We start from the raw sequence: 24518 nt of genomic DNA, 5'->3' as shown, positions 1-24518 counted from the left end.
ATTCAATTAATAACGCTTTAGCACTGTGTGCGAAAGGGTGACAGAAACAAGACCAAGCGAAAGAAATAACAAAAATATTTAAACTCACCGTTTGATTATGATGGTACAAGTTAACTTACATAAACACGCATATCTATTCTTATTCTTACATTTTCAAGAATGAACTTTTAAGAGAAAACGGGTGAACGGGGATCTTACAACTGCTTATTTTCCATTTAAGGCAGTATTTTTACAGCATAGTCTCCAATACCCTTAACATGATTTTTTAAATGTACTTTACACACTTGGAACTATGCCAACTGAGGGCAAACTGCCAGGTGAATGAACTTCTAAAATTTCTGCACGTTAAAAAATTTTATAGCAGTTATGTAAAAAGGTTGGACATTCAGCTTTCAAAGTATAGATACGTTTAGGTTTAAAATTCATACATCGTACCAAAAGCTATGACATAAAAATAGTCCGCAGTCTCTTTAGACAGTTTTTGTTTTGTTTGTGACATGGCAGTAACAGAAGGACATAAGGTCTAGGTACTAATTCCAAGTATTTGCAACATTATCTTAAGAAATGTATTTGTTAGAAACAGCAATGTTTTATGTATGACAAAGAGCCTCTCAGTATGTCTCAAGTCCACTTACAGGTAGAGATCCAAAAGAAATACTCAAAAACTGGAAACAACCCAAATGTCCATCAACAGTGGAACAGATAACGAAATTGTGGTATATTCACAAAGGAATGAAAATAAACGAACTACAGTTTTTTGCTATTTCCGTAATGTTACTTATGAAAATCCCGTCCAGGTCTTCAGAGCACATGTACGTGCATTTCTGTTGGATCTATATATTATATGCTGAACTGAAGAAGCCAAAACTCAAAAGAATACACAGTATGTTATGCAATGTATATAAAATCCAAAGGAGCCACTAAATTATAATATTAGACATTAGTTAATATTAGATAATATCAAAAATCTAGGTAAAATTAAAATTAAGAAATCCAGGGGGGAAAGAAGGAATAGTAATTCGGAGGGAACACTGTGATTTCCTCCATTTTGTATTTGCTCACTCACTGTATGTATATAGTTCTACATCCGTAAGTTTATATTGTATTAACATTGATAGGTATGTTTCTGAGACAAAACCAAAATTAATGGGGAATATTTATGAAATAGAAATATACCATACTAGAAGAAATTCATTTGACTGACAATGAGGCCTATCCATGTGACAAAAGGGTCTACATGTCCTGCAAGTGTTCTACAATGCCTTGCAAATGAAACAGAATTTCTCTCTAGAAGTGCTTAGAAAGACTGTGAAGGATAACAGAGGTAGCAAACTGAAATGTCTTTGGGGCCAAGCATGTTACTCAAGTTTGCAGAGAGCCTAATAAAAGTATATGTGCGTGCACTACGTGAGCGGGGACGGGCTGGGCCAAACTTGACAGCGCAGGCCCCACCTAAAAGGGCAAATGGTTCTCAGCACCAACTGAGTGCTGCCCAACATGAATGCTGGGCCCAGAGTTAACAGATCATTTGGAATTTCAAAAGAAGACATAAATTAAGATTTACGTGATCAAGTGAAATATGCTTATTTTGTAAAACAAAAAGCAGCCCCCTCCCCCCCAAAAAACGTGTCTAAAGGGTCCCTGTGAAAGACATCAGACAAAAATGTTATGGGAACAAGGCCTTAAGAACCAGCAAGAGACTGGTAACTGAGACATCAGCAAAACGTTGCTCTTGGAGAAGAGGACCTTTCTTTCTGTGAGGAGGATGAAAGGCTAGGCATCTGGAGACACATGCTGAGTAAAATAGCTCCTTTGTTAGAAGTGAACAGTAAGGAATGACCAAGAAGGTACAGGGAGAAATCTATAGCAATGGTTCTCAAACTTCACTGCAATAAACCCATTTATCAAAAGGATGCAAAACTCAACGTACAAAACTGATCAAAGGAGAATGGCCAACCCTGTAGCAGTAGGAAAGCCGGGTCCCACCTACCTGGCTGCTGGTCCAACATCCAGCCACACAAACCAGTACTAGAAGACACCCAAAGGATGAATAAAGGCCTTCCAGAATTGGGGAGTGACAGCACCGTCCCCCACGCAAGTCAGAAATGGGAACCAAAAACACCATTTTGAGGAATTCAAGACTGGAAAACAACGTGTACATTCAAGGCACCTTGGGATTCTGGATTAATACCATAAGGATAACTTGTGGGAGAGGGGCATGAATAATTAGAAAGAACACAAAGAAATACCACATAGCAGTAGAAGCAAAACTAGACCTGAGTAGATGACCTAAAACTGAAGATCAGTTTTATTGCCTACGGTGGAGTCTTAGGGAACCTAGCCAGCCTGTCCTCAGAATTGCTCTAAGGATCAACATTGGATACTTATTTCATCACTTATTTTTTTTTAATTTATTTATTTTGAAAGAGAGAGAGCACGCGCACAAGCAGAGGAGGCGCAGAGAGAAGAAGAGACAAAATCCCAAGCAGGCTCTGTGCCATCAGTGCAAAGCCCCATGTGGGTCTTGAACTCACGTACAGTGAGATGATGACCTGAGTCGAGATCAAGAGTCGGACACTTAACTGACTGAGCCACCCAGTCGCCCCTATTTCATCACTTATTACAGGAAATATCTCAACTATTATTGGAAGATTATTTGTTTTTTTTTAACTTTTTTTTTTAATGTTTATTCATTTCTGAGACAGAGAAAGCATAAGCAGGGGTGGGGCAGAGAGAGAGAGAGGGAGACACAGAATCTGAAGCAAGCTCCAGGCTCTGAGCTGTCAGCCCAGAGCCCGACGTGGGGCTCAAACTCACGAATGGTGAGATCATGACCTGAGCTGAAGTTGGACGCTTAACTCACTGAGCCACCCAGGCACCCCTGGAAAATTACTTGTTTTTAATCAAAGCTTGTGTTAGCATAAATAGACCATTTTATGTAGTCATGTTAGGATTTTACTAACTCCAAATCATCCTTAAGTATCCAGTTGAACATGGCTACGTCTTAAAAAGTGAAAAGGAATAAATATGCCCATTTTAATAAAAATGCTCACAAATCCTAAAATTGGTCCAATGATAATAACTGTAGTAAGTAACTGCATTTAAACACAGTCACGATGCAAGTTGAGTTTAGTTTGTTTTTTATTCCCTTGATGCTATATATGTAACTGTGATATAACGTTCTGGGGATGTTTACCTCCCCCCAAATTATCATTTAGTTCCCCAGCTACAATATTTAAAGCACAAATTAAGGGCATGGGGTAATAGAGAACATAGTAGAAGAAGCCAAGACTCTGTTCACGTCAGTCATTTACTAGGTATGACTTGGTTTTCAGACTTGGTTTCCATATTTAAAAAGTGAGGGGCTTAGTCTATCAGTTCCTGAACAGGAATGACCTTTAACATCATGTATGGTTTCTGGGTATGGGTATGGTTTCTGAACTACACATGTCTAAACATGATGCTAAGTGTTCCACAAAAATGAGTATACTTATTTGTGGCTTAATATTTATATCAGTTATTAGAGTGATTACATTTTAGATTTTACACAGCTCTGTAGCATTAAACAGAAGTACAATAAAAGCTGATTCTACATCAACATTTTTATTACTAGTAGCCTGCTGTCATTAGATATTAATTCTATTGGTTTTTCTTAACAGTAAAGGAATAGAGTAATTCAAAATTTATGAAATTTCTTGTTGGTTTTAATGGACTCCTCTTTGTTTCTACTATTAGATATAGCACGGAGTCATTTAAATTAGTGCTTTGTAGTTAAATATTTGTAAATGGTAGCATGTAACAAACTGTGCATTTAATCAGTAATGGTACAACAAGATTATCAAAACAGTGGAAACTGACAAGAAAATCTATAACTTTATTTGATGGAAGAATCAAGTTAAGTGAACCTTTTCCATAAAACTCTCAAAAGTACTTTCTCTCCATGATGAAAAGGGAAGCAATCCCTAAATAAAAGTACTGAAGAACTTAATAAATACATCCAAAGAATATGCCTTTCTATGAATTCTTTTATACTTTAAGTCTGTACCCCAAATTACAATTATCCACTTAGAATAACAACTAATAATCTGAAAGTGGGAGGAGAAACACTAATCATCTACTTAAATGGGACTCTTTTCCGAACACCTTGGTCCCACATTTCCTTAACCAAAAAAAAGGTTTGCTTTTTTTTTTTTTATATAGAAGTTACTGAACCATCAATAATCCAATTGGAAAGACCACTTACTGTTTTAAAGAAATCATGCAAACATAAGCCAATGTTTTAATTAAGAGGTAGAGCTAGTGTCTGGCCATGGTGCAGTACACTCCCACATGCCTAATGCCAGCTGTAGAACAGCAACACTCAAGCAGCTGCGGTAATTGGAGATGCAGACCAACACATGCTAATTTGGCTGGGCCAACTAATTGGTAGGTATGCTACATTTCTAACAAAATACCCACCCATATTACAGATGTTGTTCTCTATCAGCAAAAACGACTGGTAACAAACAGTAATGAAGTTGAAATAAGGTACACTTGGTGAAATCGTTTAGTTGGAAAGCTTTACGGCGGGATCCCACATTAGCTTAGAAAACCACTTGTGCCAAAATTGGAACAGAAACTAAATTTCAAAAGTATCTTTCAGTGCAAGATTATGAATATTAAGAGGTTTCACAATAGCTCTTCAGTCACCAAAATAACACTGGTTAGTGGACACATCCCCCTTAACCATGCCATGCCCAGTGCAGAAATGCAAAAATTTTAGTCCTGTTCTTTCTTTAAAGCCTAATGCAGACCAAACAACATTTATAGACATGTGCAAAGATAATAAGTACATTTACCAGGAAATCTATAATGGTAAAAAGGAGGGGGTACGGGGTTCTTCTGTTTCCAGCCATGATGGTGTAACAAAGACTAGATCTACTCCATCACCTTAAGTTAAAAAAAAAAGAAAAACAAAAAAAGGACAAAATATATGAAACAATGGTTTTCTGTCCCTGGAAGACAGATAGTTCAGGACAGCAATACTCAAGAGAAGGGAAACAAATGAGGTGAGCTCTAAGGCTGCCCTAACTTACTGCCTAGAGATTTTCTACACCAGAATAGAGATGAGCAGTTCCCCCCAGTTGAGGAAACAGATTTGAGCATGTGAGGAAGACAGAGCCCCTAGAATTTACCAGAGGACTGAGAGAGCATGAGCCAGACCAACAGCAAGAAAAACATGAGTAAAACAAGATCAAGAGTGGGGCTCCTGGCTGGTTGTGGGTTCGAGCCTCAAGTTGGGTGTAGAGATTACCTGGAAATAAAATCTTTAAAAAAATAAAAAACAAAGACAAACAACACAAGAGCACACTATATTCTGTAATCCTCCCTTATTCACAGTATTGCTTTCCATGGTTTGAGTTAGCCACAATCAACTATGGTCTGGAAGCAGATGATTCTCCTTCTTTTTTTTTTTTTTAAATTTTTTTTTTCAACGTTTATTTATTTTTGCGACAGAGAGAGAGACAGAGCATGAACGGGGGAGGGGCAGAGAGAGAGGGAGACACAGAATCGGAAACAGGTTCCAGGCTCTGAGCCGTCAGCCCAGAGCCCGACGCGGGGCTCGAACTCACGGACCGCGAGATCGTGACCTGGCTGAAGTCGGACGCTTAACCGACTGCGCCACCCAGGCGCCCCTCCTTCTGATGAATCGTCAAAAGGTCCATAGTAGCCTAATGCTAGGTCACAATGCCTACGCCATTATCTCATCTCATGCCATCTCATCATGTAGGCATTTTATCATCTCGGATTGTCACAAGAAGAGTGAGTCCAGTACAATAAAATATTTTGAGAGAAAGACTGCATTCATATAACTTCTGTTGTAATTATTCTACTTTATTATCTTTGTTGTAAATCTCTTATTGCACCTAATTTATAAATTCAACTTTATCATAAGTAAGTATATACAGAAAAAAACAGAGTATGTACTGAGTCCAGTATGATCTGTGGTTTCAGACATCCACTAGGGGTCTTGGAACATATCCACCACAAACAAGGGGGGCTGCCGTATGTTCAAAAAGGAACAGCATGAAAATTTTTTAAAGATATAAGGGAAATACAAAAATGCCCTAAAATTTTATATTGAGACAAAAATAATGTCTACATTAAAAAAAAAATAATCCTTGGGGCGCCTGGGTGGCGCAGTCGGTTAAGCGTCCGACTTCAGCCAGGTCACGATCTCGCGGTCCGTGAGTTCGAGCCCCGCGTCGGGCTCTGGGCTGATAGCTCAGAGCCTGGATCCTGCTTCCGATTCTGTGTCTCCCTCTCTCTCTGCGCCTCCCCCGTTCATGCTCTGTCTCTCTCTGTCCCAAAAATAAAAATAAAACGTTGAAAAAAAAATTAAAAAAAAAAAATAATAATAATCCTAACAGCAAGTTAGACACTAAACAAAGAAAGATTAGTGAATGTGAACACACAGCAATAGACACTGTCTAAAATGAAATACAAAGAGAAAAGAGACCAAAAACAAAAACAAAAAAAGAAATAAGACAACAATCAGTTAAGCTGATAGACAAGTTTAATCCATTTAATGTATGTATAAGTGGATTCCTACAAAGAGTGAAGGATAGAAAAAGTATTTGATGGCCCCAATTTCTCCAAATATAGTGAAAACTATAAACCCATAAATTTCAACTCAGTAAACTCCAAAAAGGATAAACATGAAGAAAAGTACACCAAGGGACAAATTACTTACAGCCAGTGATAAGAGAACAATCTTAAAAGTGAAAGACGAAAAAAAAAGAAGAAAGAAAGTGTCTTACATACAAAACAGATGAACATAAGGGAAGGGAAGCAAAAATAATAGAAAAACAGGGAGGGGGACAAAACATAAGAAACTCTTAAATATTGAGAAGAAACAGAAGGTTGCTGGAAGGGTTGTGGGAGGAGGATGGGCTAAATGGTTAAGGACCATTAAGGAATCTACTCCTGAAATCACTGTTGCACCATATTCTAACTAACTTGGGATATAAATTTAAAAATAAATTATTAATAATAAAAGTGTCTTACACAAGGTGGTAAAAAAGATAGGAGTGACAGCAGACTTCTCAAAAACATGACAGGCCAGAATGCAGCAAAGCAAAGTACTAAACGGGAAAAAAAGAATCGGTCATCTTAAGATTTTATACCCAGAGAAAATACATTTCAAAAATAAAGGTTTTTGTTCAGACTTACAAAAAGAATTCATCACTAGGAGACCAGTACTACAAGAAATATAAAAGGAGGTCTTTCAGACAGGGAAAAAACAAAACAAAAAAAAACCCCACAAGATTCTTGACTGAATTATGTATGTATACAAAGGAATGAGGAGCAGAAAATATTGTGTGTAAATACAGAACACTTTAAAAATAAATTTAATTCTCGTTAAAATATAGCTATTTATAGCAAAAATAATGTTACACAATTCATAACATACACAGAAATAAAACACAAAAGGGAATGAAAGTACACTGTCATTAGGTTCTCATGCTCTATATAAAGTAGTAGCTGATTGTGACAAGCTAAAGATACATACTACAAAGTCTAAAGCAATCACTCAAAACAAAGAGAAAAGATGCACAGCCAATAGCCAAAGAAGGAAATAATATGAAATGATAAAAAAACATACTATTAATTTAAACATAGGCAGAAAAAAACAAAACAAGGGAAAAAGAACAGACAAGATGACCAGAAAACAAAGAGTAAATGGGTAGATCTTAACCCAATCCTATCAACAATAACATCAGATGCAAATGGTCTGAGAACCCTGATTAATAAGTTATCAAATTGGATTTTTTTAAAAAGACCAAACCTACGCTGTCTACAAGAAACTTACTTTAAATAGAAAGCACATATTTGTTAAAAGTAAAGGCAGAAATATATACCATGCTAAAACTAATCAAAAGAAAAATAAAGTTGATTTCAGTGCAAATAATACTACCAAGAATAAAGAAGGTGATTCATAATGATAAAAGGAATGAATTCATCAAGAGAACATAACATCCTTAAATGTTAATGCATCTAAAAACAAAGAAATAGACACACAGAGACAGATAAATCCATAATTCTACTTGGAGATTTCAACTCCCCTTTCACAGTAACTGATAAGGGCAAGTAGACAGAAAAATCAATGGAGATACAGATTTGAACAATACTGTCAACCAAGAGTTCTATGTTTTAAAAAGCCTCTTCTGAGTAGCATACGGATACTAATCAGTGCTCCCTTAAATCTGAGAAGAGAAAATTCAAGAACTGCCAGACAAGGACAAAAACTTCTAATGCTTTAAGTGTGCTGGAAATTTCAGAAAAATCATTCTCACAGAAAAGGCTGGCTTGAGCAGTACAGTTAAAAAATTGAAACAGACACTTGGCTAGCAAGTAATAGTTATTTTTAAATGCTCTAATAAACTTTTAAGGTATTTTTAATAATTGGTAAATAAGAATTATATAAGAATCCAAGATGTATATAAAAGTCCTAATTAAGGTAAATCTTTGGCCAAATTAGAACTGGTTCTATCATTGTAATTTTTAAAGTGGCTATGTCTTCTCTCTGATCATATCACAGACTGAAACATAATGTCACTCTAACATTTCATTCATTGAACTTTTATATTTTCCACATAGGTTTTATCAGTTAGCTATATTATCACTGCTTCCACCAACTAAAATTATGAGAATTGGTGTCTTTTATGACTCTTCTAAACTTCAGACAATGCTGAAGTAACATCATTTGATGTTACTCTTCATGTCCCCTGTATAAAAGTTTCAAATGTCATCTCTCTGACGAACTTGGTATCAATAATGATCGTATTGTTCTGCATTGTCAACTTAAATATAACTTCTATGATTCTTAATTAATCCTAAGATACTATACTAATATAGTGAGTTAAAGAAAGAGGCATCTTTGTTACCTGGATCATTTCTAAAGACCAAAAAAAATTTTTTTTGGTTTATTTTTTTTAATATGAAATTTATTGTCACATTGGTTTCCACACAACACCCAGTGCTCCTCCTAAGAGGTGCCCTCCTCAATACCCATCACACACCCACCCCCTCACCCCCACTCCCCATCAACCCTCAGTTTATTCTCAGTTTTTAAGAGTCTAAAGACTAAAATTCTTAAAGAAGACTCCAATTAGGATGGCAAAGTCAAAGTGGTAAGTGAATTTTCTTATAATGTAATAACAGACATAAAGTTAATACATTTTAAGCTTCAGGTGAAAGTGTTAACTTTATATGTGTAAGTGTATAAAATGTATTAAAATCAACAAAGAAAGCTTATGAATTAAATAGTTTGAAACCAGTTGTTGAGAAGAAACTTGATCTTTGATAATATAGTCTTCTCTTAATGAGAAAGCTGTAAGAAAAAAAAAATTATTCTGTAACTCCAGTAGGCAGCCTAGCCAACATAGGTTCCTTATCTCCCTCAAACACTCTCACTTTCTAACAGCCTGTTAACTTTTTAAGCTTTTGTGTTGACTTTTGTCATGCCCTTGAATCGTTTTTTTTTTAAACAAAAGTTTCTCATTTCTAAAAAAGCTGAATTTCCTAATAATTATTGTTTCTTGTGGCTATGTTTTATTTTAATTCCTGCCACTCTAAACCAAGACTCTAATCATTTCTTATCTTGGACACCTATGACCTATACTTATATTCTGCTATAATCTCTAGGCTGCTGGCAACTCTTTATGCTACTACCTTCATAAATTTGGGCCACAAAATGAAACATAGTAAAACTGATTAAGACATAAGGTATATTTTATATACCAAAACTATCATTGGTATTTCCCAGATAGTCACTAGGTAGCACTACTGAGCAGAGAGGGTATTGGGAAAAAAAGTAAATTCTTCCTATCTTTAATTAGCTCAGCTGTCTTATGAGAGCTGCCCTGTTTATCAAGCCCAAAACATGGGCAGAGCCCAGATGTGACTAAAAATGAATATTATTCAACATGTATACTTGCCAGGATAGACAGAATCATATTCATGATCCTGTGTATACAGACTGGCCACACAACTATGAACAAAGTGATACCTAAGATTATGTTTCTTTTATTTTTTTATTTTTTAATGCTTTTATTTATTTTTGAGAGACAGAGAGATGGAGTGAGTAGGGGAAGGGCATAGAGAGAGAGAGAGAGAGAGACAAAGAATCTGAAGTAGGCTCCATGCTCTGAGTTCTCAGCACAGAGCCCAACACAGGGCTCAAACTAGCCGTGAGATCATGATCTGAGCTGAAATCAGATTCAACTGAGCCACTCAAGAGTCCCAAGATTATGTTTCTAAGTATAAAATATTCTTGCTAATTGGTGGCAATTTTAAAACATACTTTATAGATGTCCCTGGAGATTTATCGATGCCTTTAGTGTCCATCATTAGGGTCCTGCCTTAAGGAAAATCGTGGACTAAATCATCAATTAGCTCTATATTATACCAGAATAGTATTCTATTCTGTTACTGTTAATTACTGTAATAAATGAACCAGAGACCATCAGTCCTATTAACAGGTGGTTCCTACATTTCCTTCAAGTTTGCCAAAAGCTAGAGGCCCAGAAGCTGGAGGTCAGAAAATACAGTCTTTAGGAAGGAACATCCAAAGAATAATAGCCTCAGCAGAGGCCTTTTGAGTGCACCTGACTGTCACTGATGCCGTAAAAAAAAAAAATCAATTCCTGTGTCGGACTTCCTTCCCAGTGTAACCTGACACTGCCACCAAGCTCAGACTATGGAACAGATTATACCAGGAGATCGAGTCAGTACCTACAGAACTCTTTCATTTGAAAATCAGATACAAGCATGCTTTTGGCCCAAGGTCCAATAGAACAAGAATTAATTTTGCAGCTGAATGAAATAGTGGTTTTGAGAAAACAGCTTTCTTTCTTCATTTTTCATTACCCCTCTTTGGTGACTGGCTGTCCTTGGGCAAACGGGAATGAAACGAATGGTTTGAATGATATGTTGATGGTATTCAACTCTTGGAATGGTATGCTGCTCCTACTGATCCCTCAGAAATCAGGAAAAATATTCTCTGAAAAACCTTACTATAGTTCATAAACTGTAGCAGATTGTATTTTCCAGATCCAGATTTTATTTTCCAAAAATATCTCCCTTCCCACACGTTCTTTTCCAACATTACCTTGTCTCTCTTCCCTCAAGAGGTGGGGTCTATTCCTCTCACCTTGATTCTGGGCAGGCTCATGTCTGCTTTGACCAATAGAATATGGCAAAAAAAGTAATGCTGTATGAATTCTGAGAGTAGGTCACAAAAAGATATCAGCTTCTGCCTCATTGTCTTGGCACATTCACTGAGGGATGATAGTTCCCCTGTGGGGCGTCCAACTCCCCTGATCTGGCCATGCTAGAGAGGCTATGCAAAGGCACTTCAGTCAACAGTCCCAGCTGAATCTGGCTTTCCAGTCATTCCCCATCACGGCCCCAGCCTTGTGAGAGAAGCCATCTTAAATCTTTTGGACCAGCCTCTCCACTAGCTGAGTATCACTTAGGGAACTCAGTAATGCCATGAGAAGCAAAAGAATATGTCCCCCAAGGCCTGGTAAAACTGATCAGCAGAATTTTTGAGCACCTTAAAATGGTTATTATTTCACATTGGTAAGTTTGAGGTAATTGTTATGCAGCCATAGCAACTGCAACATAAACTATGTAATTGTTAGGTAAATTTAAAGATGGAAATTGTATAGAAGATACAACACATATTAATTGGCCCTGCCTGCAAAACTAATCAGAACAATGGTCAGAGAGTATACGTGTCTTTACCGAGTTGTTTCACCTTACACGGCAATGTAATTATTTGCATAGGCTCAGTAAGAATCTATCCTTCTGGGACGCCTGGGTAGCTCAGTCAGTTACGTGTCTGACTCTTGGTTTCAGCTCAGGTCATGATCTCGAGGTTCTTGAATTCAAGCCCCGCATCTGGCTCTGCAGTGGCAGCATGGAGCCTGCTTGGGATTCTCTCTCTCTCCTTCTCTGTCTGCCCCTCCCTCCCTCAACGCTAGCATGTGCACGAACTCTTTCTGATCTCAAAATAAATAAACTTAAAAAAAAAAAAAAAAGAATCTATCCTTCTTCCTGCAAGGATATAATTAGATGAGACAAATTTGTAACCATGACCATGCCAGAAATGTTTCATTTAACGGTAAATCTCATTTAATTAGGCATGACAAGCTCACTAGTAAGAACAATAATTACACTCCAATATGCAGAAACAATGCTTCGAAGCAACTATCCTGGTACCTGCTCGATGGCTTGTGGAATCTCAGTGTTATGGGTAGTAAAGAATGTCACTTTCTGCAAACGCTGATGAATTTGGGGATCTTGGAGTAGTAGGGTACCTCCACAATCATAAGTACCACAGGCAAAAACCAATGCAGGCAAACAGGCTGCTTTTGGGTTCCTAATGGTTCCTTAGCTTAGATTTTATGAACTGTAAGGGCAATAAAAATATTTCTGGTACTACAGAAGTGACAGAAAAATATATATGACTAGGGGCTATGTGCTAAGATTAACTCTCTGATCTTAACATCATGTGATTTTGGTTTAATTAAACATGGAAGTTAAAAAGGTTAACTAGTACCTTGTCCCTACAAAAATGAAATAAGCTAAATATAACAAAGCATCATATTAATAGTACTGCTAGTACATCAAGAAATTGTGAAACAAACATTTGGTGAAATCTACACTTCACTATACAGATTTGATCATAGGTAAGATATGAAAAAGTGAAACTGATATATTTTTTTTTTTACCTTACCCTATTCCTCTGTGACTACCGACCAGTAAGATTTACATTTCTAAAAGGTTTACATTTCAAGAGATCATGGAATTACATGGCAATCCCAAAGCTTTGCACCCTGACATAAGTTAACAAAAAAAAAGAGAAACACCGTATCTGGTGTTTTTTAATCAAAAACAGAGATGTGTGGTTTTTAAAACCTGAAGCTGATTAAACTGTACACAATCAGAATTACCAACTGCCACATAAGAATAGGAACTGTAAATATCACCATCTCTTTATTCTGTGAGCCACTAGGTTGTTCTGAAAGCTAGTCTTCTTTGCATTGTGCTTTACTGCAAATAAAAATTACCTCAGAGCTCAAAAATTAGGAGTTTTTTTTTCTTGGAGAAATCAAACTTGACAAAAATACTGATTATGTTAATAATCCTGGCCAACAAAGATAACAAAATAAGCTTATTATATATGTGTTAACTCTCAGCCTATATTAATTCAACGGGTGACAGGTATCCTTACAAAGAAGTGTAATTTCATCTAAGCAGTAGATCCTGAGAAAGCATTTACCCATTGTTGGCAAAACATTTAGTTCCCTACTAAATTATATATAACCCTTTGAAAATTTTTTCTGAACAACTCTGATACGTAGGCTGTCCTCCACACTCACAAGGAATTGCTTCTAAAGAAACAGGATCCCAGGGGCGCCTGGGTGGCTCAGTCGGTTGAGCATCCAACTTCGGCTCAGGTCATGACCTCGCGGTTTGTGAGTTCAGGCCCCACATCATGCTCTGTGCTGACAGCTTGGAGCCTGGAGCCTGCTTCAGATTCTGTGTCTCCTTCTCTCTCTGCCCCTCCCCCACTTGTGCTCTCTCTCTATCAAAAATAAATAAATGTAAAAAAAAATAATTTTTTTTTAAAAAAGAAACAGAATCCCCAAGTTTACATAACAACAGTGAAGAGTCAGAAGGTGATAGGAGCCCAGAAGAGGTCCCTAATTTTTCTCAATTGGTACATGGTTTCTTTTTCAATCTCCTCCTTTCCTCTTTTCTTCTTTCAATCACATAGGGAAGGAGGATGAGTTTAACCTCCTAGAGTGAATGTAAGAGTTGGACTAGAGAAGACAAGTTAGCCTAGTTAAACTAACTTGCTTGACTTAGGTTTCCTGATTGAAGTCAGACAGATGCAGAACTGGTATCAGGAGTGGGATCCCCAAAAACAGACTTCAAAGGACTTTGGTATTGGTTTGATTTGATCCATAATGCCACATCACCATTAATCAAATTAATGCTGGCTACGGATTATAACAAAGTATCCGCTGAAGAAATGCCTTAAGGGACCAAAGGGCTGTCACATTTGAGTTGGGCAGAAATGAGTACAAAGATTGTGGTATGGCATGGTTTCTGAACGCACTGAAGCACTCACTGAAAGAAAATGACAAGCTTGGGTCTTTAAACGTTCAGCTCCCATTTATGAACAGAGAACCAGAGAACTTCAATGGCAGCCCGAATAAAAACCTTGATGTCTTACAGCCACAGAGCTCACCTTGCTCACATCAGATTTAACTGTGCCAGTTGCACAATTACAATGTAAGCTGACCTCCAAAGACTCACCATGTCTCATGCATGAAAGTGAAAGCACTGAGCAAGACTTGGGATGGGGAAGCCAAGGATCTTGAACCCCCAAGCTATTCTGAGCCTCCCTTGCCAGTGGAAATAGAAATAGCCTGCTCTCCTGTGTCTGAAGAGATTACCTTTCCCCTGGGTTGAAGAACCTGCGCTTACCTCACGATAACTCTAAGGGCAGTTTCCTTGTAGAAGAATTCCTCTTCTCCTCACGATCAAGATCTCTACTGTTACTCATAACAGGGTAAACTCACAGCATTCTTTGGGGAGTAAGTATAAAGTCTGGTCCACAAAGTAATAACTTATACACAAAAATAATGGCAAAAGTTGGCTAATTTGTGTTGGTAGATACGTAGGAAATCTGTGTGAGAATGATTCTAAGAGTGTTAGATCAAGGAAAACGTAATATAATGCCAGATTGGGATATTTTTTAAAAAACAAATCACTTACCAGAGATTTAATGGTTATCATGTACAACTAGAAGGGGCTCTAAGAGTTAATTTTGCTGGCTGATTGAGACTTGGACCCATGACAGCCCTCCATTTAGTAAGACTGGGAAGCTGCAACTGCCCCGTCATAATGCCGAGGCAGAAACCCAATGGCTTAAGGAAACAGGTATGTTGGAGTGGATTTATCATGTGCAACTTGCACATACAACCCATCCACCATGATACTCTGTAAGAGGGCCCAGTGGATTCTCTGTTCACTAAGGCTCCAGCTTCATAACTGAAGTGCCATTATATGGGCAAAAGGTTATTAGTCTGGCCCTTTAACACCCCATCAGTCACAGAATTCACCACGTTGCTACAAAGGTAAGAACCTCTCCATTTTCTCCCCTTGGTTTCTTCTATGGCACTATTACAAACTCCAAGTATTTAATTTATTTGTCTGGTTTGTTTTGGTTTATTCGCTTTTTTACCTATTTTTTTTCCCTCTGTCTCCCCCTCTAGCACATAAGTTCCATGAAAGCAGGGCTGTCTCTATCATGTTCACCACTCTATGCTGACTGCCTAGCACAGTACCTGGTGCACTGGCATTCAATAAGGATGTGTTGAAGGCATAAATAGTTGGTCTTTGTCCACATTAAATTCTGGTCCTCCTTTCTCATGGAATAGATACGTTCACAAAAACACTATCCTCCCAAAGAGAAGATTTACATGCGAGTTAAAAACTAGCACAGGCATCTATAATCTCCTCTTTGTATTTCTTCAGCTTAGAACGGACGACCTGGTCTGCTGATACCACCGCTTTCATTAACTTATATGATGCCGAGAAAAACATAATAAAGGTCAATTCAGTGTGTCACCATCTGTCCCTTCATGAGAATGTTTGAACAGGATCCTGTCTTTATCCAGAACCACATCTCTGACCTCAGTCACATGTCACCTCATATCACAAGTTGATAAATTCCCAAATATCATTAAAGTATACTTCTGACTCATTGAGCAATTCTTGTACAGGCTGGAGCACTTTCTAAAAGACTGTCATGAGGTAGCTTTTACTTGTTTCAAGTAGATGATGGATTCATTCAGATCACAGCATTTCAAAATTCAACATGCCCTTTAATCGAAGGTTCTATTTTCCACCTATGAACCTTTACTTCCAGCATCCAGTAGATGCTTTCATTAGCAGCCAATTTTACCCACACACATGCACAAACACATTTTTATCACTACAAGAGTTAAGTATATACATGATCACAAGCAACTAAGAGAGAAACAGTATTAAGATCTAGGCAATATGTTAAGTTCAACTACTATCTAAATTAACTGCCTCTGGCTCATTAGTATCATGGCTTACTTCGAATTCACACCTTAGCAAAACTGCAAAATACTGTATGCCTTGGACCTTCAGGGTTGTGTTTACATAGTTCAAACCTTCAAAGTTAAAATCCTTAGATGCCAAAGATGTAAAGATCTGTGCTCCCAGCAGGGTTTAAAACAAACAAACAAACAAACAAACAAACAAAAAGATTAAAAAAAAAAAGATTTAACATACTTACACACAATGTTATACATCAATTATCTCAATAAAGCTGAAAAAAAAAATACAGCAGAATGCCTCTCTCATCTGAAAGAACTGGACCAGTTTGTTAGTTGGCTACTCACAGAAGTTAGTTAAAGCAGGAATCCTAGAGAATGATAAATATACATGTAACCATTTTATTTCATTTAAACTGTGTATAAATATAATTCATTCACCCATTCTCTGTGTAGGACCCCTGCCTTACATCTGAACTGAGATCTGCTGACTGGTATTCCAGTCTTTCCTGCAGAACCCATGCCGGTAATGCATCATTTATGACTGCAGTTTTCAGTTCCTTTAAAGTGCAGCAAAAATTTCAACACATATGAAACAATCGGAGAGCAAATTTCTTACTTTTCATCATTTTCCGCTAGTATTTTGCATTTGTCTTGTTCACTGCTAATTTGACAGGTAATTTTGGAAAGAACTCTCTTTTTCTCACTATTTTTCACAGCATTCAAATTAGTTTTCGTAGAAACAACTCCCCTTTTTAATACAAATATTGCATCAGTTTGCAGAACATTAAATAATAAATGTATCCTGCATAGTTTGTGGACAAACTCAGCTGACTCTTAAAGCAAATAATTTGACTTGTGGGGGTAAAAGTGCACCAGCATCACACTGAGAAGCCTATGGGCTACAAACAGCACACTGGGAACACCAGTCAGTATGTTCTCCCAAGGAAACGGACAGTACGGCTTAATCCACCTGCTTGGTTAATTAAACGTCAGTTTAGAATCTTTGCTATATGGTAATTCAGGTCTTAAGCATAGCTGGCTAAGAAGAAAGCTCCAAGGATTCCTTCCTATACGTAGACAGGCTGCCTTTTATATTTTTCTTCAATTATATACGATATACATTAGAGATAACAATGTCAAAGAGTAAAAAAAAAAAAAAAAAAGCACAAGAATACTGAAATAAAGCAACAGAAAAGGAATTCAGGTATTTAAGTAGAACATGATAAAATACTCAGAGATTCTGATTCCTAACAGCGACTAACTGAGTCAGTAAAACACGTTTTAAGGAAATTTTAACAGTCCCATATGAATTTGAAAAAAACTGATGACCCCATTTTAAAACATCCCTTCAACAACATAAGAAAAAAGCTTTCTGAGCTATAAATAAATGTCAGTGCTAGATACCTACATGAAAACATTCAACTTAGATTACTGTATTCCTTTTGTAAACATGAAAGCAGGAGAGGGTGTAAGGAGAAACTTACTTATTTCACTGGAAACTTGGTTCAGTTTATCTTGTGATCTGCTGATAAGGACAATCTTCATTCCATGTTTTGCTAACTGAAAACAATAAAAAAAAAAACACTGAAGAGTTGAATCACCTGTATATTTCATTAAAAGACAGAAATCATATATATTCTCATTTTAAGAAAACCTGATATCCTTTTGGGATGAGCACTGGGTGTTGTATGGAAACCAATTTGACAATAAATTTCATATATAAAATAAAAAAAAAAAAAAAAAAGAAAACCTGATAATATGATATACCTAACTAAAAAACCAATAAACCCAAGCTGTAATGAATGGACAAACCAAATGAAGACACTACAAAAGGATTCCCCACAGGGCTATCTTTCTAGATTAAAGCAAGTACATAAATGTCAAAGGATCTCAGAAGGAGTAGGACTTTTACTTTTCATTTTGCACCTACCTACACTGCTTTAAGTTTTTTAAAATCATAAATATCTATTACTTCTATAATTTAAAAGCTAGCTTTAAAAAAGATTTTGTTTTGGACTGGATACATAAAGATTGGAAGACTGGCAAAGAAAACTACAGTTAAAATGTTATAAATTCCTAAAACTAGAAGAAATTCTTAAAATTTTATTCAGGCATGATGTTTTGTGGACAACAAAGGTAAACTGAGGTAGTTGATTGGATAAAATAAAGTATTTCCTGAAAACACCTTCCGTGTGTATACACAGAACTATGTAAGTGCTATATAGAATGAGTAGGATTCATAGGAATGTGGTTTCTAAATAGACAAGCAGAGGAAAAATACACTGATACATACGAAATGTTTTAGTGAACTATTCCAAACCGTATATAAATGAGCAATAATTCAGATATTTAAACTAAAAGTAATTTAGTAAACTAATATTCCAGTCTTGAATCCTAAAGTCAGTTTTTATTAAGTAGTGAGCAGTTTTGCAAATGAGAAAATATGGAAAAACATTTTTTATTAAAATAACAAGGGTTAATAATAATTTGCTAAATTAATCTGCTATAAAACCACTAAAGAACCTGAGTCCATGCTTACAATTAAAAAAAAATTAACAAAGGAGGAAAGACAAATAAGAGCTCTTAATTATAGAAAAGAAGCATCTAGTAAATGTAGAAGGAAAGATATTATTACAAAAATTACCGATTTTTTCACAACCATGGTAATAACTAATTTAGGAAAAAACTGTCAATGGATGTTAAATCCACTGGACAAAAGACTGTTGGGAAACGGATATTTTTTTCATACAGTCTCAAAGTATCATCCCACAGATTCTATATTAATTACAAAGGGGAAGAAGTACCTTCATAACAGAGAATGGTGGTAGACAGCATCTTAATAAATGATTTATCTTAACATAATAATGGGACAAGAGAGTTCTTGTACCTCCTGATAAAATGAACTCAGAAAGATAAAATATCATCTGGGTAGCATTCCTGCTAAAAAATGTCTAACCTGAGCTAATCATGAGGAAACATCAGACAAACTGAGAAATCTGCAAAACAACTGGCCTGTATTTTTCAAAAATGCCATTGTTATAAAAAAAATTTTTTTTAAAGCTAGGAAACTCTTCTAGTCAAAAGACGTGACACCTAAATGCAATGTATGATCCTTAACTGAATCTTGAAACCAAAAAGAGCTATAAACCTGGCTGGTTCAATTGTAAGAGCATGTTAACTCTTGATCTCGGGGTCATGAGTTCAAGCCCCACATTGGGTGTAGAGAGTACTTAAATAAACAAATGAATAAATAAATAAAAAGAGCTATAAAGACCATTACTGAAACAATTTGGGAAACTTGCATATATAGGTTTTATATAATACCATATCAAGTTAAACTTCCTGTGTGTGACCATTGCACCGTGGTTATAAGGTTGAACGTTCCTAGTTCTTAGAAGATGCATGCTGAAATCTTTAAGGGTGAGTTGTTAGGATGTCTGCAACTCACAAATGGTCCCAGCAAACAATATTAACTTAAAAATATCCATAATAGTAAATGAAAGTTAAATGTGACAAAATGTTAATAACTGCTGAATGCAGGTGAAACATACAGGGTATTTGTTGTATTTTTCTTGCAACCTTCCTGGAGTTTTGACACTCGAAATAAAAACCTGGCACAACAAAAGGAGATTGGAAAAAAAAAAAAAAAAACTCTTTGGGAATGACAAATGAGAAATCCAGCGGATCTGCCAGGATCGTCATCACAACTGGGCCATATCATTAGCTTTGGGTGCCTTAGTGGAACTAGAAGGCAGGGAAGCTTGTCTTAAAAGAGTACAGTACTATCAACGCTCCTGCTTTGTACAGTCGTCCTCAGACTATCATGGTCCCTATCCTTTCATGACATTCAAGAGAACTTGAGAACTCTTTGCCTATATCTGTCAGTATCTTTCTGTCAATTACAGTCCTTATTAAAAAATGATGCCATGGGGGCACCTGGGTGGCTCAGTCGGTTGAGCATCAGACTTTGGCTCAGGTCATGATCTCTCAGTTCATGAGTTTGAGCCCCACGTTGGGCTCTGTGCTGACAGCTCGGAGCCTGGAGCCTGCTTTGGATTCTGTGTCTCCCTCTCCCTGTCTCTCTCTGACACTCCCCTGCTAATGCTCTGCCTCTCAAAATGAATAAACTTAAAAAAAAAAAAAATGATGCCATGGACTAGCCTAGAAATGAAACTACTCTATAATAGTAAATCCACCTATTGGAAAATAGTTCAAAACAACTGACTTTAAAACTAAGGACTGTCCAGGGCACCTGGGTGGCTCAGTCAGTTAAGTGACTGACTCTTGATTTCAGCTTAGGTCGTGATGCCACAGTTTGTGAGTTCAAGCCCTGCATCCGGCTCTGCACTCACAGGGCAGAGCCTGCTTGGGATTCTCTCTCTCCCCCTCTCCCTTTGCCCTCCCCAATGCTCTTTTTCTCTCAAAATAAATGAATAAACATTCTTTTAAAAAATAAACAAATAAAACTAAGGACTGTCCATAATCACGCAATATAAAATAAAATTACACTACATTTTTTCCAACATACTGGGATAGAAAGTTTTATACTCACTTTTGCACAAAAATTTATTTTAAAACTGTCTTTGCTTAAGCAAACATGGTGTTTCTGATTACAAAGTATATGTATTGTACTATGCAACATTATATTTGTTTTTAACTTCAAACATCAAAACTACTGTAAGAGACCATCCCATATTTGTTCTTATATTTTTAAGCCAAAAAGAAAGGTCTTGAAAATTACCTACCTCTTCTGCATATGACTTCCCAATTCCATCAGTACTACCTGTGACAACTGAGAAAAGAAAAAAACAGTTTAGGTGAAGAAGTACAACGAAGAACCAATCATCGTGAGGACCCATCAGTTACTTATACACAAGAAGACCTGTGTAATACTTTGATGTAAAAGATGCAGCCACACCAGTGGTTCAAATTTAAGACTGAATACCCACCACAATGGCTAAAATTTGAAAGACTGCAATACCAAGTATTGACATGGTTGTGCAGCAACTGGAACTTTCACATATTGTTGGTGGCACTGGAAACTGATACAATCATTCTGAGAAAAAAAATATTTGGCATTATGTCCAGAACTAAACATGTACCTACCCTATGACCTAGCAATTCCCAAGAGGTATGAATGCATCGTGTCTGCCAAAAGAATGCCCATGATCTCTTTATTTATGCATAACAGGTAAACATACCCAACTACTGATCTACAAGAGAGTAAGGAAGTAAACCGAGGTATGTTCATATAATGGGATACTAAATAGCAATAAAAAAGAACTATTGATTTACACGAAACATGCACAAACCTCCCACATATTATGTTAAGTGAAAAAAGTCTGACATAAAAGTATACAAACTGCTGTGATTCCATTTATTAAGGTTTGAAAAAAAAAAGGTAAAACTAATCTGTGATGACGAAAGTCAGAATATTGGTCACATCTGGGTAAGGGGGTAGATGACAAGAAAGGGGCATGAAGGGACCTCTAGGGTGGAGGATATATCCTGTATTTTGATTTGGGTACCTGAGTGTGTAAAAATTCACTTCAAAAATGTATACTTAAGCACATATTACTATCCCTGTTACACCTTAATAAACTCAATTTTTCAAAATTATGGGCAACCAAAAATTTGATTTCTTCTATGGGAAAGTATATTTCTCTTCATCATGGTATCTTCTCTCTGAAATACTGGAATGATGTTTGTTACAAATTCAGAGCATTGCCATCTACTCCAAAGTGTAGGGATGTGCCTCAATTGGTTTTCTTTTTTTTTTTTTTTGTATGTTTGTCTATTTATTTTAATGTTTATTTATTTTGAGAAAGAGGGAGAGAATGGGGGGGGAGGGGCAGAGAGAGAGGGAGACAGAGGATCCAAAGCTGGCTCTGTGCTGTCAGCACAGAGCCCGATATGGAGCTCAAACTCACTAACTGTGAGATCATAACCTGAGCCGAAGTTAGACGCTTAACCAACTGGGTCGCCCAGGCTCCCCTAAATGTTTATTTATTTTTTAGTGAGAGAGAGAACATGCTCTTGCACAAGCAGGGGAGGGATAGATTTTTAGCTGAAATATACATATTTCAAAAGAATACAGATGACAGTGGAGCGCATGTGTGTGTGCATACACAAGTGTATGTGTGCTTTTAAATTGCCAACCCCACACTTATCAAACCGGCATATCTATCATACTTTACTTTTTTTCAATGTTTATTTATTTGGGGGGGAGGGGCAGTGAGAGAGGGGGACAGAGGATCTGAAGCAGGCTCTGTGCTGACAGCAGAGAGCCTGATGCAGGGCTCGAACTCACAAACCATGAGATCATGACCTGAGCCGAAGTCGGACCCTTAACCAACTGAGCCACCCAGCTGGCCCTATCATACTTTAAAAGTCCTGGAAAGCCCAGAATATTGGAAGGACTAGAGATTATAAAATTTGCCTAATGGATATCAAGTCTTCCTTTTCCAGAGTCTCTGGTTTTGGAGTTTATAGTAGATACTGTTAGAGCACCAACCACATACCCCCCTTCCAGCACTAGGAGTGTTATCTGCTGAGTACCAACCAAGAACTGTCCTCAGACAAAGAGAGCTGCCTTGCCCAAGGTTATAGCCCCTCCCCTGGGCAGTATGTCTAATGACTGGTCCACACTTGGGGACAAAGGTCTGACTCCTTTACCTCACTCAGGCATCTCTGAAGGGCTACGCAAGGTTCAGAAATTCCCATGGGATCAGCTGTGACCTCTGCTACACTTGCGTCACAGTTGCACATCTGCCTGTCCTATTCTGCTTCTGGTGCTTCCGTACAGAGGTTACTCCTAAGTGTACCCCCCAATGCACCCCCGTGCACACACATTTCAATCAATGTCCGAGTGTTTCCTGATGAACCACTGAGCCTGCAGTCAAGCCTCTTCTTTTTTACATAATTGTATGTAGATTGAAGCAATACATGAACTTGGTTTGAAAAAGAAAATAGTTACAAAAGGTTTAAAGTGAAAAACAGCAGTACCTCACCCCACCCTTCTGCATCATAGCACCCCATTCTGCTCCAGCTCCAGAAGTAACCATTTTCATCCTTTCAGTTGGTTTTCCTTATGTTATCATCCTTGTTCTAAATCCTGTGCTCACACTGTTATCTCCTGATCCATTAATTTTTATATTACTTATTACAGTTGATGAGAACTCCCATTCCCCTTTGTTTTCCCCCTCCTTCCAATCAAGTTATATCACAAGGTTCTGTCAATAGTCAGTGTGCACATTATTATAATAATGCACCTCAATTCTGACATAAATCAGAGGACATGGGCCCTAGCAAAGCTGCCCACACTTTAGGCATCAGCCACAAGTTTAGACATCCCAACAGGCATCCATACTCTAACTAACTGACTATAAAATTAAGGGTTCCCACAACCCCTCAGGTTCAGTAATTCACTAAACAAGTCACAGAACTCAGGACAACTTCACAACTTGCAATTACAGTTTTTAAATAAAGGATACAAATCAGAACGAACCAAATGCATAGCCACATGGGGTGAGGTCTAGGAGGGTCCTGAATGTAGAGCTTCCATGCCTTGCCTGAATCAGGGCATTTTACCCTCACAGCACATCAATGTGTTCACCAGTTAGGAAGCTACATCAAACTTCAGTGTCCAGAGTTTTTATTGGGTTTCATTACAAAGGCATGGTTGACCGAATCACGGACCATGTCACTGAACTCAACTTCCACCCCCCCTTTCCCTTCCCAGAGGTTGGAAGGTTGAGCTGATATCATCAAATGACTCAAATCCCCAATCTTCTAATCAATGGTTGGTCTTTCTGGCATGACCAGCCCCCATCTTGAAGCTATCAAGGTCCTACCATGAGTCATCTCATTGGCATAAAGTATCAGGGCCAATTGTGAATAACAAAGACAATCCTATCATTCAGGAAATTCCAAGGATTTAGATTCTCCCCAGCAGAAACCAGGGATGAAGGCTTTTCATATTCTTTATTATACAACAATTACTGTGGTTAGATAAATATAATATTCACTACTGAAGCAAATAGTATAGTATAATTACCTTTCCCTTCTTGGTCAACATTTTTCTTTTCCTGTAGTTAAAATTGCCTTTTTCTTCCATTTCCATAGTTTTCTTTTTAAAATTTCCCCCATTTTCTAACAGTCTCTCGATACAATTTTCCACACAATCAATCCCATGAATGTGTTCCATTCTTTTTTTTCCCCTTAGAGATTACTTCCCTTGAGCCCTCCAGCTTTTATCCTGCTCCTCCTTGGAATGGCTACTCTGCTGCACAGCTATTATTCTAGAACCTAACCATGAGAATTCCCTTGGCCTCTCTCTCCAATATCGAAGCTCTTGTTTTCTAGATCTTG

At 37.3% G+C, this 24518-nt stretch overlaps 1 protein-coding gene across 1 annotated transcript in view; it reads right to left on the bottom strand.

Moving 5' to 3' along the window:
* HSD17B12 (hydroxysteroid 17-beta dehydrogenase 12) overlaps window positions 1-24518 on the bottom strand; it is a 166765-nt gene that overhangs the window by 85927 nt on the left and 56320 nt on the right. The window contains exons 2-3 of the mRNA XM_047071063.1: window positions 20894-20940; window positions 17633-17708 (exon numbers count right to left, since the gene is read on the bottom strand). Of these exons, the coding sequence (XP_046927019.1) occupies window positions 17633-17708; window positions 20894-20940 (123 nt within the window). The remainder of the gene's footprint in view (window positions 1-17632; window positions 17709-20893; window positions 20941-24518) is intronic.

The sequence above is a fragment of the Lynx rufus genome, unplaced genomic scaffold, assembly GCF_022079265.1.
Source record: "Lynx rufus isolate CCGP_SWC_20201006 ecotype Redwood Valley unplaced genomic scaffold, mLynRuf1.p SCAF_9, whole genome shotgun sequence".
In the NCBI taxonomy this organism is placed as follows: Eukaryota; Metazoa; Chordata; class Mammalia; order Carnivora; family Felidae; genus Lynx; species Lynx rufus.
The sequence above is the reverse complement of the archived record's forward strand: the minus strand, read 5'-3'. Positions and strand labels throughout refer to the sequence as shown.